The 15,061-nt window shown below is 42.9% G+C and overlaps 1 protein-coding gene across 1 annotated transcript in view; it reads left to right on the top strand.

The window, feature by feature from the left end:
* The window catches only part of MYO18B (myosin XVIIIB), a 330,944-nt gene that overhangs the window by 34,857 nt on the left and 281,026 nt on the right, over positions 1–15,061 (top strand). The window contains exons 2-7 of the mRNA XM_082204380.1: positions 7,106–7,232; positions 8,029–8,178; positions 10,276–11,049; positions 11,548–11,614; positions 12,511–12,623; positions 13,331–13,507. Of these exons, the coding sequence (XP_082060506.1) occupies positions 7,194–7,232; positions 8,029–8,178; positions 10,276–11,049; positions 11,548–11,614; positions 12,511–12,623; positions 13,331–13,507 (1,320 nt within the window). The 5' untranslated portion in view covers positions 7,106–7,193. The remainder of the gene's footprint in view (positions 1–7,105; positions 7,233–8,028; positions 8,179–10,275; positions 11,050–11,547; positions 11,615–12,510; positions 12,624–13,330; positions 13,508–15,061) is intronic.

The raw sequence follows: 15,061 nt of genomic DNA, 5'->3' as shown, positions 1-15,061 counted from the left end.
TCTAGATCTTTTTTTACTTCTGTCCAACATTTCTCATAATTATCTTTAAATAGATTCACATTCTTAGATGTCATATTAATCCCCAAGTATTTCACCTTCTTAACCACAGTTAATCCTGTTTCATTCTGGAACCTCTCCCTTTCCGTAACTGTTAAGTTTTTCTCCAATACCTTGGTTTTTTGTTTGTTCAACTTAAATCCTGCAACTTGACCAAATTCTTGAATTAATTCTAAAACCCTTTCCATACTAGTGTCTGGCTCTTGTAAAGTAAGTACCAAGTCATCTGCAAAGACCCTCAGTTTGTACTGTTTAGCTCCGACCTGTACCCCTTTAACCAGCTGGTCCCTTCTAATCATATTTAGCAAAACCTCCAGGACTGATATAAAAAGTAATGGGGAAATTGGGCACCCCTGTCGTGTCCCTTTTTCTATCTTAAGTTCTTCCGTAACCACATTATTTACAATTAACTTTGCCTTTTGTTCAGAGTATATTGCACCCATACCATTCTCAAATCCTTGGCCTACCCCCATCCCATGTAGATTCTTCTTCATAAAACTCCAAGAAATGTTATCAAAAGCTTTCTCTGCATCCACAAATATCAATACTGCTTTAGTGTTTATGTTCACTTCTAATAATTCCATAATGTCTATTATATTCCTCACATTATCTGACAAGTGTCTTCCTGAGAGAAAGCCTGCTTGGTCCTTATGAATCTCTTCCATCAGTACTTTTTTCAGTCTTTTTGCCAAAATGTCTGCAAAAATTTTGTAATCCACATTGAGTAATGATATAGGGCGGTAGTTCTTGAGCTGAGTCTTTTCAGTCTCTGTTTTCGGTATGAGTGTAATATAAGCTTCTTTCCACGATTCTGGTGCCTTTCCCCCCTCTAAAATTTCATTACAGACTTCCTTCAGAGGTTGTAACAGCCACTCCTTCAAAGCTTTATAGTATCTGGAAGTCAACCCATCTGGTCCTGGAGATTTGCCCAGTTGCATGTTTTGAATGGCACCTTCTATCTCTTGTTCAGTTATTTTCTGATTCAGATCTATTTTACTTTGTTGAGAGATTTTTTGTAATCCATATTTCTTAAGAAACTCATCTATGTCCCTTTCATTCTGCGGCCCTTGTGAGTATAATTTTTTGAAATAACTCTGGAAGCAGTTTCTAATCTCATTTGGCTTATAAATGTTCTTTCCTTCAACCTCTAGGCTTGTAACCGTATTTAATTTTTGTCTTTTCTTCAATTGCCAAGCCAGAATTTTACCACATTTATCTGCAGATTCAAATGTCCTTTGTCTCATTTGTTTAATCTTCCATTCTATTTCTTGATTCATCAATTCCATGTATTGCGTCTGATATAACTTAATTTCTCTCAAGATCTCTTGGGACTTTGGTTTAGATCTTAATTTCTTTTCTCCTTCTTTTATCTTTTCCAAAATCTTGTCCTTTTTCTCATTTTGACTTCTCTTCTTTATTTTATTTTGTTGTATCAAAAATCCTCGCATAACAGCTTTCCTTGCGTCCCAAATTACTCTTTTTTCAACATCTGTTTTTAGATTTATTCAAAAATAGTCTCTTAATGTTTTTTTGGCCTTTTTGTAAACCTCTTCATCTCTAAATAAGGTGTCATTCATCCTCCATCTGAAAGAGCCAGCTGTTGTTAACTTCATCTCCATCTTTACAGCATTATGATCGGAACAGGTTTTAGGGCAGATTTCCACTTTCTTTATCTTTGGAGCCATCCCACTAGTAACCCATATTTGGTCAATTCTAGTCCATGTCATCATAGCTTCCGAAAAGAAAGTTCCCTCCCTCTCGAGAGGGTTCTTTGTTCTCCAAATGTGAATCAGGTCCATATTCTCAGTCATTTCAAAAAAGGTCTTTGGTAATCTTCCATCTTTAGAGACAACCTGTCTTTGTGCCTTGTCCATATTCGTAGATACTACTCCATTCATGTCTCCCATCAAAATTAAATTGTAATCCAAATAATCCAGTAAGATCTCATGCAACTTCTTAAAAAATTCCGACTTCCCTTCATTTGGTGCATAAATTCCTAATATCAAAAAAATTTCTCCTTGAACTTGAATTTCAATTGCCAAAAATCTTCCTTGTTCATCTTTAAACATCAATTTCGGAGATAATTTTTCCTTTGCATAGATTACCACTCCTCTTTTCTTAACTTTGTCAGATGAAATAAATTCTTGTCCTAATCTTTTATTGATGAGTAGTTTCCTGTGCAACCTTGTCACATGTGTTTCTTGTAAACAAATCAAGTCCAATTGCTCCTTTTTCAATATATGAAAAACATTTCTCCTTTTTCGGGGAAGGTTCAAACCATTACAATTCCAGCTTAGAAGTTGCAGAGCCATCCTGCTCTGCAACTTCTGCAACTCCCCTCCAACTGCTCCAAGTAGTTGTTCGTCTTCCGTCGGTGATTTCAGTCCAAATGTTAAATTTAGAATGTCTGTTATTTCCTTTACTGCTGGGGTTGGTTCCACTTCGACCACCTCTTTCAAGAGATCTTCCTCGTTATCTCGTAAGAATTGCTCTTTATCTTGCACAGATCTTATTTTTGTTTTCCTTTCCTTATATTTGAAAGATAAGCCTTGAGGAAATCCCCACCTGAAGAGTATTCTGTTCTTTCTCAGTAGATCAACCAGGTCTTTGTAGTAAGTTCTTGCATCCAAGATGTGCTTAGGTATGTCTTTAAAAATCTCCACAAAGGAATTTTCAATTTCCAAAGTTCTTTGAAAGTGCAAATTCAGTATTTTGTCTCTTTCTTCTTTAGATCTTAAAGTTATCAAGCAGTCCCTTGGCTTTTTTCTATTTTGTCTTCTGCCCAGTCTAAAAGCAGCCACTATCTTGAATTCTTCCTTCTCTAACTCCTGCTGCCAAAAATCCAAAAATTCTTTTGTAAGGAAGTCCACCAAGTTATCTTTCTCACTTTCAGGCACTGCTCTTAATCTCAAATTTCTCTCCTTTCTTTGCAATTCGAGCATAGACAAAGCCAACTCATCCTCTTCTAACTTTTTACAGACTGGTGTTATCTTTTCCTGAGTAGCATCTGCAGTAGCCTTAGCTTCTTCTGCAATCTTTCAAGTTGTGGCAGAGTCCTCTAAAAGTTTTTTAATAGTCTCTGTGTTTGAGGTCACCCTCTTCCCCAGTTCATTAACACTTTGCGTGTTCAAATCAAGCTTTGCTGAGACCTCTGCCAGTTGTTTACTGTTTTCCGCACCTTGTTTTGTCAGGAATTCCAAAGACTCATTTATCTTACATAGAGCTTGTGCCACAGGGTCAGATGACATTATTTTTGCTTTTGTCTGTCCAGCTACAACTGTTACTGTACTTGAAACTGAAGCCCTTCGCTGGTGTGAAGTGCTGGTCGTGTATTGTTTACCAGATCTAGTAGTTCTGTCATAAGCCATAACACTCTCACATCTAGCCAAGGTCGTTCCCACACTTGTAGATTGTTTTCAAGTGGAAATTTCCAGTACTTAGTCCAAGTTGCAACTGTTTCAATAGCCTCCTCTAGAGGGAGAAGTCTCCAAGGCTCTTACAACAAACTGTCCCTTTAATAAAGTCCCAACATCATCAAAGGAAGGAATTTACTATAACAGTTTCCAAATTGGTTTCACTTAACAGTCCAGAGATTTGTAACTTTCCCAAAGTCAGATTAAGTATCCAACCAAAGGAGTTTCTTTTAACAAAGTGACAGCTCTGTTTCCACTATTCAGGCAGTCCGTTCCCAGGGTTTTAGGACAGCTGATAAGAAGAAGAAGAAGAAGAAGAAGAGTTTGGATTTGATATCCCGCCTTTCACTCCCCTTCAGGAGTCTCAAAGCGGCTAACATTCTCCTTTCCCTTCCTCCCCCACAACAAACACTCTGTGAGGTGAGTGGGGCTGAGAGACTTCACAGAAGTGTGACTGATAAAATTTCTCAATAATTCCTTTCATACAGGCACTCAAAAATCCACCTTCTTCCCCCTCTGCTCCTGCCTGCAAGAGGGGGAATTTCAATTTCAATGTCAAGTTTGCTCGTTTCCAAATAATCTTCTCAAATTGCAGCTTTACACTTCCTTTGCTTTAAGCTTTCTACAGTCCGGAAAGGCAGACTTCCTTATTTTATGCCTTTCCCGTTTCCGGCCAAATTGTCTTTAAATTATTTGTAAATCCCAATAGATCTTTAAATCCTACTCACGGGTAGTTATTTTCAATCCGAATTTCAGGAAGGAATCAGCGCTCTCCGACCATGGCGACGCGGCTTCGCTCCACGGGCTGGGTGATGACTCTCAGCACCGCGCCACACACCCGCTGCCGCTCCGGAGCCTTTAAAAAGGTTCCCTCGCGGTTTCGGGGGGCGCAAAGGTGCCCACCAAGTCTCCTTGTTCACAGGCTTCTGTGCCTGTGATTTTTGGGGGTCCCCGCTTCGCCGTAGTGGTCAGACCCGAACTCGTAGAGCAGACTCCCTCCAGAGCTCGGAGGGAAATGCCGACCGGAAGTCTCTACAGTGGACATTTCAGGGGATGTTTTGTCCCACTCAGGAGAAGACTTCCTATTTCCTCCTGAGCTGGGACAGACTTGAAGAGGGTGAGGTCTATTGTACTAGCATAGAGGAGCCCACGGCCTCCATGTTCAGATCAGTTTGTCTTCTCTATTTTGTATGTTGCTGTGTGTTTGGAGAAGTGACTGCTTAGTCGTAGTCACTTGGGACTAACTTCTTTATGGAATAGTTCTAGTTGTTATGTAACCTAATTCTGCCTTCAGGGATATGTCTGTGAACCTGAATGAATCTGAGTAAACTACTTTTATATTAGCATTAATCAGATTCTTGTGTTTATTCCTTTTTAGAAGGGATTTTACCAGGAAGGAATCTTTAATAGTAAGACTCAGATGAGTCAGCAACAAGCTGATTGCTGCGTAATTTAAAAAGGGGGATGTTTGGAACTCTGCTAGAATATGGAACTTGCTAGCGCAAGTTAGGAAGGATATCATTAAATAATATATCCTCTCCTGCCTCCCTAATCATCCCCACAATAATTTTATAAGCTTCTATCCTGTTGTCTCTTACTTGCCTTTTCTCTAAATTAAAAAGTCCCAAACACTGCAAACTTTCCTCATATGAGATTTGCCCCATCTCCTTTATAATTTTGTGTGTGTAAAAAAATGGAAAAAGGGAGGGAAGCTCTATTTCCAAAAAGTTTACAATGGAAACCTAGAGCTGACTCTTCCCCATCCTTTATTATTTACGGAGTGAACTGAATAATGCTAAGAGGACTTGGAATTTAATTTAATTGGAAGTATAATTGCTTATTTATCTTCAGTTGGACAGAAGAATGAAAGGAGTCTGCCAAGGAACTGATAAGGTTCATTACTGAGTCATCTGCAGCTTTATTTTCATCCATGATAATCTGTTTTTTAAAAGTACTTGTTGCCAGTGTGAGGGCCCTGATCCAGACTAGAACCCCAGTGAGAGGGACTCTTTACCCATCTCCCTATAGTCATAATTTGCCTGTCTTGCTTTTGGGTCTGAAAGCTGGGAATGGGTAAGACAGGAGAGCACTGTCAGTGTCCTTCTTTCAAAAACAAGGTACCGTATTTTTCTGTGTATAACATGCACCCGTGTATAAGATACAGCCACCAATCACCCACCCAATCGCCGCTGCAGCAGTCAATCGCTAGCAGGCCTTGCTGCAGCCACGACTTGCCACTTACAAACTCATGCTCGCGGCTAACACTAGTCGCTCGTACCCCCTCTGCACTATCCGTGTATAAGATGTGCCCCCATTTTTTAGATTTTTCTATAATAAAAAAACATTTTCTTATACATGGAAAAATACGGTATTTATTTGTATTTATAGCAAATGAAACATTTTTTTCATTATAAGGTTTGACACACATTATAGCATAGCATTGATATAATAAAGGGGATGCATCTTACCTGTTCAGAGCTTAGAATTTCCTATGTTCAAGTATAATGCAAACTAGGTTTACACTGTTTTCAGTATAACCTTCTCAATGTTTTTATATTGAGTTTTGGTATTCTAGTGTTCAGTGAATTTATATCAACATTCCATTGTGTCTGCAAATGGGTGGGGACAGGATAGCTCAGGATGGCGTTCGCTGCCTTGCAAGAGGCTGTTTTGCCCTGACAGGTGGCGTATAACTTTATTAACTAAATAAATGTCTGTATAGTCCTGGTTCCATTCCAAATCACAGCCTTCACCAGCTGCTGCTTTCCATGATATCCAGGTTCTTCATTTGGTAATGGGATGAATGTCTCAGCTGAGCTGCATTAAAAAATGACCTGTCTTAAGAATAAGAGAGGAGAGTGCTACTGCTAGTTTTTGTCTTGTGCATGTGTTCTCTTAATAGTCAAAGCTAATGAGTATAGATTAAAGGTTTTGCATTGAAAACAGAGAGATCAACTTTGTTGCAGTGGTGAAGTGAAGACAAAGAAGGGTTGGGTTGCCTGCTTGGCTTATTTTCATTCCCTCTTGGGGTGCAAGCTGCACCCTGTGTCATCACATAGATATGTAAAAGTCTTTTATTTTTTCAGTAAAAACATATTTATTTGCCCAGGCCCACTACCTGATCGCGCGCACACACACACACACACACACACACACACACTTTTTGCCCTGGGCTTTCCCCATGAAAACCTGTTCTTTAAAGCTGAATCAGAACAAACATCAATTCAGGTTTGCTCTGACTGAGCTTTAAAGAGTGGGGTTTTGTGGGGAAAGCTCTGGAGCAAAAAACAAAAAGGGTGCTCAGACTGTGAGCTTTAAATCCTGAATTATGCCTGGAAAAAGCAAATGAAAAGTAAGTGTGGTCATGCTGTTTTTATAATGACTGCATAGTATTATTTTGTTTGGTTTTATATTTTACTCTGTGCTGTATTGTGACTCACATTGTACTATGACCTGGGGCTATGGTAGGATGTAAAAACTGAACAATTCAGGTTCTACCCAGAGTCTCTCGCCTCACCCAAGAAAAAAACAACAACCCTGTAGAGTGAATGAAATGGTTGTGTTTGCAGATGTCTGAAAAGTCTTTCTCTCTCTCTTTCTTCCTTGCACTATGTGTGTTTCTGGTCCTGAGGCAGGCCAGTGTCCTCATCTCCATAAAGCATCATTCCTTGTGTCTCATCTTTTGAAGCACCATAACCTCTGAGCCACCCTCACCACATCAGCATGGCCATCTCATCACGTCTGGCTCTGTGGGAACAAAAGGAAAGTGCCATTCCCCTACCACACTGTTAGCCCTTCTGCATGCAGAGAGATTGGAGCCTATGGCATGAGGGAGGAGCTTTGCCCTCTCCTTGAAATCCAGGCCTTTACAAACCCAATGAAAGCACTGCAAATGTCTCCTGGTTCCCTGTTGCTGTGGCTAACCCATGCCCAATACTAAATAGCTTATCACCAGCACAATTTAATTTAATTTTAGATTTTTCCTTTCCATATAGAATTCTGCTGCTTTTGGTTTCTTCTTCCGGGCTTCTCTGCTTAGAAGACTCCTCCTGTATTTGCCGGGAGGCTGATTCTAACCCTCCCTGCCTCCCCAGAATTGAAGGCAATTTGAAAAAGGAGATGTGCCCAGTCATCCCACATTACCTCTGGTCTAATGGGCTGGCAGGTCCTTGCATTGCTTTAAAATTTGCAACCTGTGTGCATGGGAGGAAAGAAATGGTTATGCGTGCAGCATGGAAAAGTATCCTTTTCACCATCCTTTTCCCTCTTGAACCCAAATGCCCACCTGCTGCCAAAGTTTCTTTACAGGGTTTGCATGTGCCAATTTCATCCCTGCGCTGCCACAGTTTGGTTTCCTTTGAGCATCTTTTCTGTCCTTGTAGCTCCTCTTAGGAAATCTTCAGTGAGAGCAGATTTTATTTCCCTTTTCAAAATCCTGACAGAGAAGCAGCAGATGGGTGTAATTGGCTAGTGTGGTCTGTGGCCCTTGTGGCAGAGGGTTCTGTGGAATGCCTTTGCCAGCGCTGTACAATAACTCCATTTTTGCTTGTGTATACAGATTAGGGAAGAAGACCGCAGCCCCCCACCCACCTCGCCACCCCCACTTTTCTCGGTCATTCCCGGAGGCTTCATCAAGCAACTTGTGCGGGAAACAGAAAAGGAGTCCAAAGAAGCAAAATTAAAAGAGAAATTAATTTCCAAAGAAGATGTGAGTAAGAAAACAACACTGAGAATTCAAACATTCAGCTGCAGTCTCTGCACTGCTGAATCCTTGGGCCTGTCCATATTTATGCATTAGTTAGGTGATAATCTACTTCCCCCCCAAGGCAAATGGATAAATGGTAAATGAAAACAATTGAATAGATTTGGACAATTATTCCAAACCCAACACTTGAGAAGTAATACAGACTGACAATTGCTGTCTGAAATGTAAAGGTATTGGCACCTAAGGACAAAAATCAAAAGATATTGGGCCAATATTTTTATTATGCAGCCAACAGAAATGTCACAAAATGGTGTATAAGCTTTTGAGTCCCCCAAAATACTTCACCAAACTAGAAAGAAAAAAGGAAAAGGAAAAGAAAGACTAGCATCTCACACCACCCCTGGGCTGACTGCACTGGCTACCACTTAGTTTCCAATTCAAAGTGCTAGTTTGACCTATAGAGCCTTAAATGGCTCGCCTGGCACCTTTGTTAAATATCTTTTTCCAGGCCTTTGGCTGATTAAACAATCTATGGCCTTTTAAACTGTGTGTGGTGTGTGTGTGCGCGCGTGTGTGTGTGATTGTTTGTTATTATGGTATAAATGTTTGTGTTTTTATATTGTAAACTGCCCTGTGATCCTTGAGTGAAGGACAGTATAGAAATATTATTAATATTAATAGTAATATTATCATCATCAAAGTATGGGGGAGAGAAAAGTGCTTGAACAGCAGCCTTTTCTTTCTCTTCCTTTCCCTCCTCACTTTGCATTTTTGCCATCTAACCTGATGAAGAGTTCTGGGGAACTGCAAAGTTTGCACACTATTTTTTTTACATTTTCATTTGTCTAATAAAGGTATTGCCTTAATATGAAATATATTCAGTTTTGCTATTGAATTAGATTTTGGCGCAATAGAGGAAATAATTACAGTAGAGTAGTGCTAACATCACATCACCTTGCATTAATTTTTAGGGGAATTAATGCCAATGGCTAAAATGTATATCCTACCCCCCCCCCAGTCCAAATAGCTACTCTGGGTAGCTCACAGTGATAAAATCATAACCACCATATCAAATGATAAGTCAGCCAGTCGCTACAGTTACACTGGTTTGATGTTGAAACATCTATCAAGCAGAGAGGCAAGCAGGATCATGCCCTAAAAACCCTTTACAAGAGGGAAGCTTTTGCCAGACTTTGAGAAGGTCAGAAGGCATGCCTTAGTTTAGCCCCTGCCAATTCATGTCTTACTTTCCACTGAAACTCACAAATAAGATGTACACAAACTTTTAAAGGAGATGGCCTCCAGGTCCCTTCACACACCACCATTTTGGATGTGCATCTAAAAATGTAGAGAGAACACAATGGACCCACTATGGACATGAATTCTCAGCAGTGAACAGTGATTGGCTTCAGTGGCCTGTTAGGTGCCCACATTGGTTGGCAAATCCAGGTCTTCCCTGTGTAATGTGTGCAATGACCATTAAATACTTAATTTCTGGCAGGAGGACCCAGCTGAGTCCAAATACCAGGCTGATAATTATACAGTATACTGGAAGAATTCAGAGTGTGCTTCTTCGACAGACTGGTCCAATAAAATATGGGAATAGCACTTGTGGAAAAATTCGCACAAAATTTGAAGCATAAAGACTCCTTTGTAACTGTTTGGTATAGCTTTCTACCAAACAGTATAGACACACAGTAACAAAATGAAACTAGACAGCTCCCCTCACGTTATAAAATGTCTTGGTTGGCATAAACTGAATATTGCTTTCTGTACAAATGGTTGTCTGGGATAGGAACTCACAGTATGATGCAATCTGGATGTTATTTTGGATGTATGGCCTTAACTCCATCTTCTGGACTGGTATGGGATATTTTATTATTATGTGTGCATGATGTTGTAATATGTTGTAAGAATCTAATATAACCTATTTAAAGGCAACAAACCCTACCAGACACAAATACCTTTGAAAGGCCCTTGAGATGACTATGTCTCAACTGATGCTGCTGCACTCTAGGAAACACCCCTCTGCTTTGTTTGGAAATGGGCATGACTGACTCCTCTGGTGCTAATGTCCTTGAGTGTGTGTTTGTTTCCCAGCCTCCAGGAAAGCAGGTTGACGGGCCCGTGCAGCAGTTTGTAATCAGGGACACCAACATTTTGGAAGTGGGAGAGGACATGGCCAACAAGGGACAGCTGCTGCAAGGACGATTGAATGGTGAGAAGCATGGAGTGGAAAGTGAGTCTGAGATTCCAGAAAGGAAGCCTTTGCCTTTCAAGAGAACTGCCCAGAGGGGCCACACCCAGCAACCAGTACTGCCTGTGCCTGAATTAGCACTGGCCACTCCAAAATCAGCACCAGCAGTTCCAACACTGGGCAAGGAGGTCCACTTGGATGCATCTCAGCCTCCTAAAGTTCCTGAAGCTCCAGATCAAATCAAAAGCAGCAGTGCTAAGGATCTACCCGGGTCTGGAACAGAACATGAAAAGAAGGGCCATTTACTCTGGAACAAACACTTTGAAAGCCCAGGAAAGGATAATTGGAAAATGAGGACCAAGGAAGAGGCTGTGAGCAAGCCAGGAAATAAGGCAAAATTTACAGAGAAGGGGAAAGAGCTTGGAGAAAATAAAGAAAAGGCCACAGACAGTGGGAAGCAGCCAGGAGAACCCAAAGAGAGGCATGTAGAAACCGAGAAAGTATTAGCAGAATTGAAGGTGGAACAGGGAGAAATGGAAGAGGAACTGTCTCGGAAGGGAGGAAAAGGAAATCAAGAATCTCTAGTAGCAGAAATGAAGGAGAAACCAGAGGAAATTAAGGAAGTGTTGGCAGGAGAAAACAAAGAAGAACTTGGAGAAAGCACAGATTCGGACAAGGTGAGGTTGATGCTGAATTCAGTGTTATGGGCCCACTTCCTAGGGTTTCAGCTGTATATCCCTTTGCTGGGGAAGGGCTTCATCCTGCACCCTTGGTGGTTTTACCTAGTACAGAGCACTCTGCATGTGTCCTGGACAAGGCCTCCCAAAGATTCCTAACTTCTCCTTGCATGGCTATTTTTTCTTCCCTGGAATTTGGAGTTCTGTCTCAGCTATGCTGGTTTTCAAAGTGGAACTTCTGCAGTAGAAATCCCGCTTGTTTCCTCTCCTTGGTTCATTCATTCAGTTCTTCACTAAGTGAAGATTCTTTCACTGAATGTCAAATCGTCAGCCATCTCAAATCTGAGATTGTTTTGAACATTTGGACCAAATCAGGAAGGAATAACTTTGACTGTGGGAGATCCCTGACAGATGAATGAATTTGGATGAAAAGCAAAAATGATCCACAACTATTGTGCACAATTATTCCCCTTCCTCACTCTTCCTTCCTTCACCCAGGTGTACCATGATGTCTGGTATGAAACAGAGAAAGTTTGGCTGCTACAAAAAGATGGATTCATTCTTGGTAAGGTGGCCGTGGTTTTCTCCAGCCTTTACACTTTGTAGCTACGAGGGTGTGAGAATGTCAAGGTGGGAAGCTGCTCTTTGTTGGTGGTGCATGTGCTCCAGTTCACAATAGTGCACATGATCATGATAATAGGGGTGCATTACAGCAGAGGCTTCTCCTTCAATTAAAGGGATAGTGGTGGCAGAAAAGGTGTGACCAAGGAGGAACAGGAAAGAATGGCTACAGAAATGGTCCCACTGGGTGCAGAATGTGTAGAGTTGCGTGAGATTATCCACGACCTGAGGATGGCAGGAGGGGAGAGTTTAGGAGCATGGGAAACTGCTTTATACCAAGTCAGACCCTTTGTCCATCTAGCTCAGTATTCTGTACAGTGACCAGCAGTGACTCTCCAGGGTTTCAGGCATGAGCCTCTCCCAGCCCTCCCTGGATATGCCATTGGGAATTGAACTCAGGAACTTCTGCATGCAATGAAAGGCAGATGCTCTACCACTGGGCCTTGGGAGCCCCTGTGTTGAGAGACTGCCTTATACACAGCTGGTCAAACAGCTGGTCTATCTGGGTCTACACCAGCTTTCTGCAACCTGCTGTCTTCCAGAGTGCTTGAACTATAACTCCCATCAGCCCCAGCCAGCATCAGTGTGCTGGTTGGAGTTGATGGAGTTGGTGAAGGCTGGCCTTTGCTGGCTGGCAGCAGTGGCTCTCCCAGGTCAGGCAGGAGCATTTCCAGCCCAACCTGAAGACTCTGGGAACTGAACCTGAGGACTTTCTGTCTACAAGAAAGGCCCTTGGACTGCCACTGATCTGTGGCCAAGCCAAAGAGGAGAGAACAAAGAGCCTTCAAGTATTTGAAGAGTCATTTCCCTCTCACTACTCCATCCCCCCCCCTTTGGCAGCTACTGAACTGAAGCCAGATGAGGGCACTCCTGAGCTGCCTCCAGGGACAGTCCGAGTCCGAGTGGAAGCTGATGGCTCGATCATGGAGGTGGATGAAGAAAAGGTCCAGAGAGTGAGTTGTTGTGCCTCTCCCTTCCTCAAGCTTCCAGCAGAGCCCATGGCTGCAGCGAACCATCCCTACTTGGTCTAGTTCTGAGGCACCTTCCTTGCCTACTTCAGATACATGGGCTGCCTCTGGACTGGGGAGGCTTTCTCCTCAGGAGTCCCCTTGCTTTCCTCACAGTCCCTGACTTTCAGGGCTAGCCCTGCTATGAAGCAGGGTAAGGTGATGGGGAGGTGCTGGGTGCCTCCAAGCAGTCTTCTTCCTAAACATGCCCTTAGGTGTGTGGTGGAGGACGCTATCCTGTTGCCCATTGTGATAGGGCAGTTTGAGGGCACATTCCACCATGCAAATGATGAGCAGAGGTTGTTTGCCTCCCACCCACCCTTGCCAGCTCTTTTGAATGAAGCCCAGGCAGTCTGTAGGAGAGGGGGAGCTGGTCTGAAAGAATACAGGCAGAGGAGCAGGCCGGTTCTGCCACAAAGAAAGAAGAGCATTAGAAGAGTCTGCTGGCCCTTCTGGACCAGCTTCCTGTTCTCACAGTGGCCAACCAGATGCCCCAATGAGAAGCCCTCAAGCAGAATCTGAGCACAAGAATCCTCTCCCCTCCTAAAATTGTGGGGGTGGGGGAGGGAGTGGGAGCAATCTCATGTGAACAGCAATTTCACCATGGTTGGCAGGCAGCGTTGTGTTGAGCTCTTATAACACTCATCCCCCAGACCAATCCTTCAAAATTTGACTACGCCGAAGACTTGGCCTCCCTAGTCAGCCTGAATGAGTCAAGCGTCATCCACACTCTGTACCGCCGGTACCAGTCTCAGCTGCTTTACACCCACAGTGGTCCTGATCTGATCGCCATCGAACCATCGTCTTCTGTTTCCACTTGTTCAATAAAGGTACGGGGTTGAGTCTGGGGTGGCATCGCTTAACAAGGACCTCTCTACCCAGTTAGGATAATTGCCTGGCAGAGGAGACCTGCCCTTTCCTCTGGCAACCAGTGATGTAATGACACTCAGAAGTGCAGAGACCCTTCATGGTGGTCATAGCCATGCCCCCTTCTAAGATTACACAATAGTCTTATAATTACACAATCATAAAAATAATTAGAGATGCATTGCAACAATGCATTGCCTTTCAGCTAGCTCTGCTATTTTCCAGACATGCACATGGGCAAATCATTTGGAATGCTCCATTATCTCCTTTCAGAGTGACTTAAATTGCATTTTCTTCAAGTTCCATTGTACGTAACACCATTCTCGTGAAAACGTTTTCTGTGTTCTAAGCACTTAGCTTTTGAGCACATGGAACAACTCCTTCTCGGTGTTCTTCTCTTGCACCTTCTCCTTGGAGCCCATCCTCAGTGGTTGATTCATCACTCTGAGCAGCACAGAGGGTGAGAAGACTTTGTCTCTATGGACAAAAAGCTCCCCTTCCATGTTGATTGGGTGGCTCTAGGGTGCTGGAGAAAGGGACCCTGATGCAGCAAGTCTTTGATCCCCTATGACCCCAGACCCCTGTACTACTGGTGGTAAATAAAACCAAGGGCTTGTGGCACCTTAAATGACAGCTTTATTCTTACTCTGTGCACCTTTATGGCACCATAAGTGACTTTTTCGTGGCTTTTGCTGCTACAGCCACAACGTTCCTCCCTGCATCTCCAGATGCTTTTATGAGGAGGGCTGTCTGAGATGTTCTTGCACTGCTTAGCACTGGGGTGAGGAAACCTTTATCAGCCTGTGGACTGCATTTCTTCAGGAGCCACCTGCCAGGGGCTGTATGCCACTGATGAGCAGGAGCAGTGGATGTGACTTCTACACCCAGGTGACGAGGAGAGGTCAACACAAATAATTGCATAGCCCACCCTGGGCAACTGCCACACAGCAGAAAATGAGTCTTAAAAGCTGGATAATATTGGTGCAAAAGTTGGAGGCTACTTCCAATTTCTGCCAAGCTGTGACAAGATTCCAGAGGGTTGTAGACCCTCACCCAGGGCCCGTGTTCCAGTGAGAATCAAGGTGTGGCAGAGACTGTTGTGCCTTTAGAAATGTGGATTAATTACACATATTCACACCTTTAATCTACATTGAGGGAGTACAGCATGGTCATCTCAAGAGGGGCTTGTTCCCCACAACAGGGCAGCACTGGAGTCAAAGCAATCTCTCCCAGGCAGCCTTCAGCCAGCCAGCCAAGATCATTCTGGCTTTTCTCAGCCATCCCAAAGGCTGTGATCTTCCAAATCACCAGTCTCTATTCAAACCTCAGGGCAACAGGGAAGGACAGTTCTCTTGCATTCCCAATGGCCCGCAAAGTCCAGGCCATTGTTTCTTCAGGGCCCTAGCCTGGTGAGGTCATTTTGCTTCGATATTCCTCTGCACCTTGTATTTTCCAAATAATCAAAATCCTAACATTTATTAATTTCCAGGGTTTAGTGGGGAAACCTCTCCCCCAAA

The sequence above is a fragment of the Podarcis vaucheri genome, assembly GCF_965113315.1.
Source record: "Podarcis vaucheri genome assembly, chromosome: 16".
NCBI classification, from domain to species: Eukaryota; Metazoa; Chordata; class Lepidosauria; order Squamata; family Lacertidae; genus Podarcis; species Podarcis vaucheri.
The sequence above is the reverse complement of the archived record's forward strand: the minus strand, read 5'-3'. Positions and strand labels throughout refer to the sequence as shown.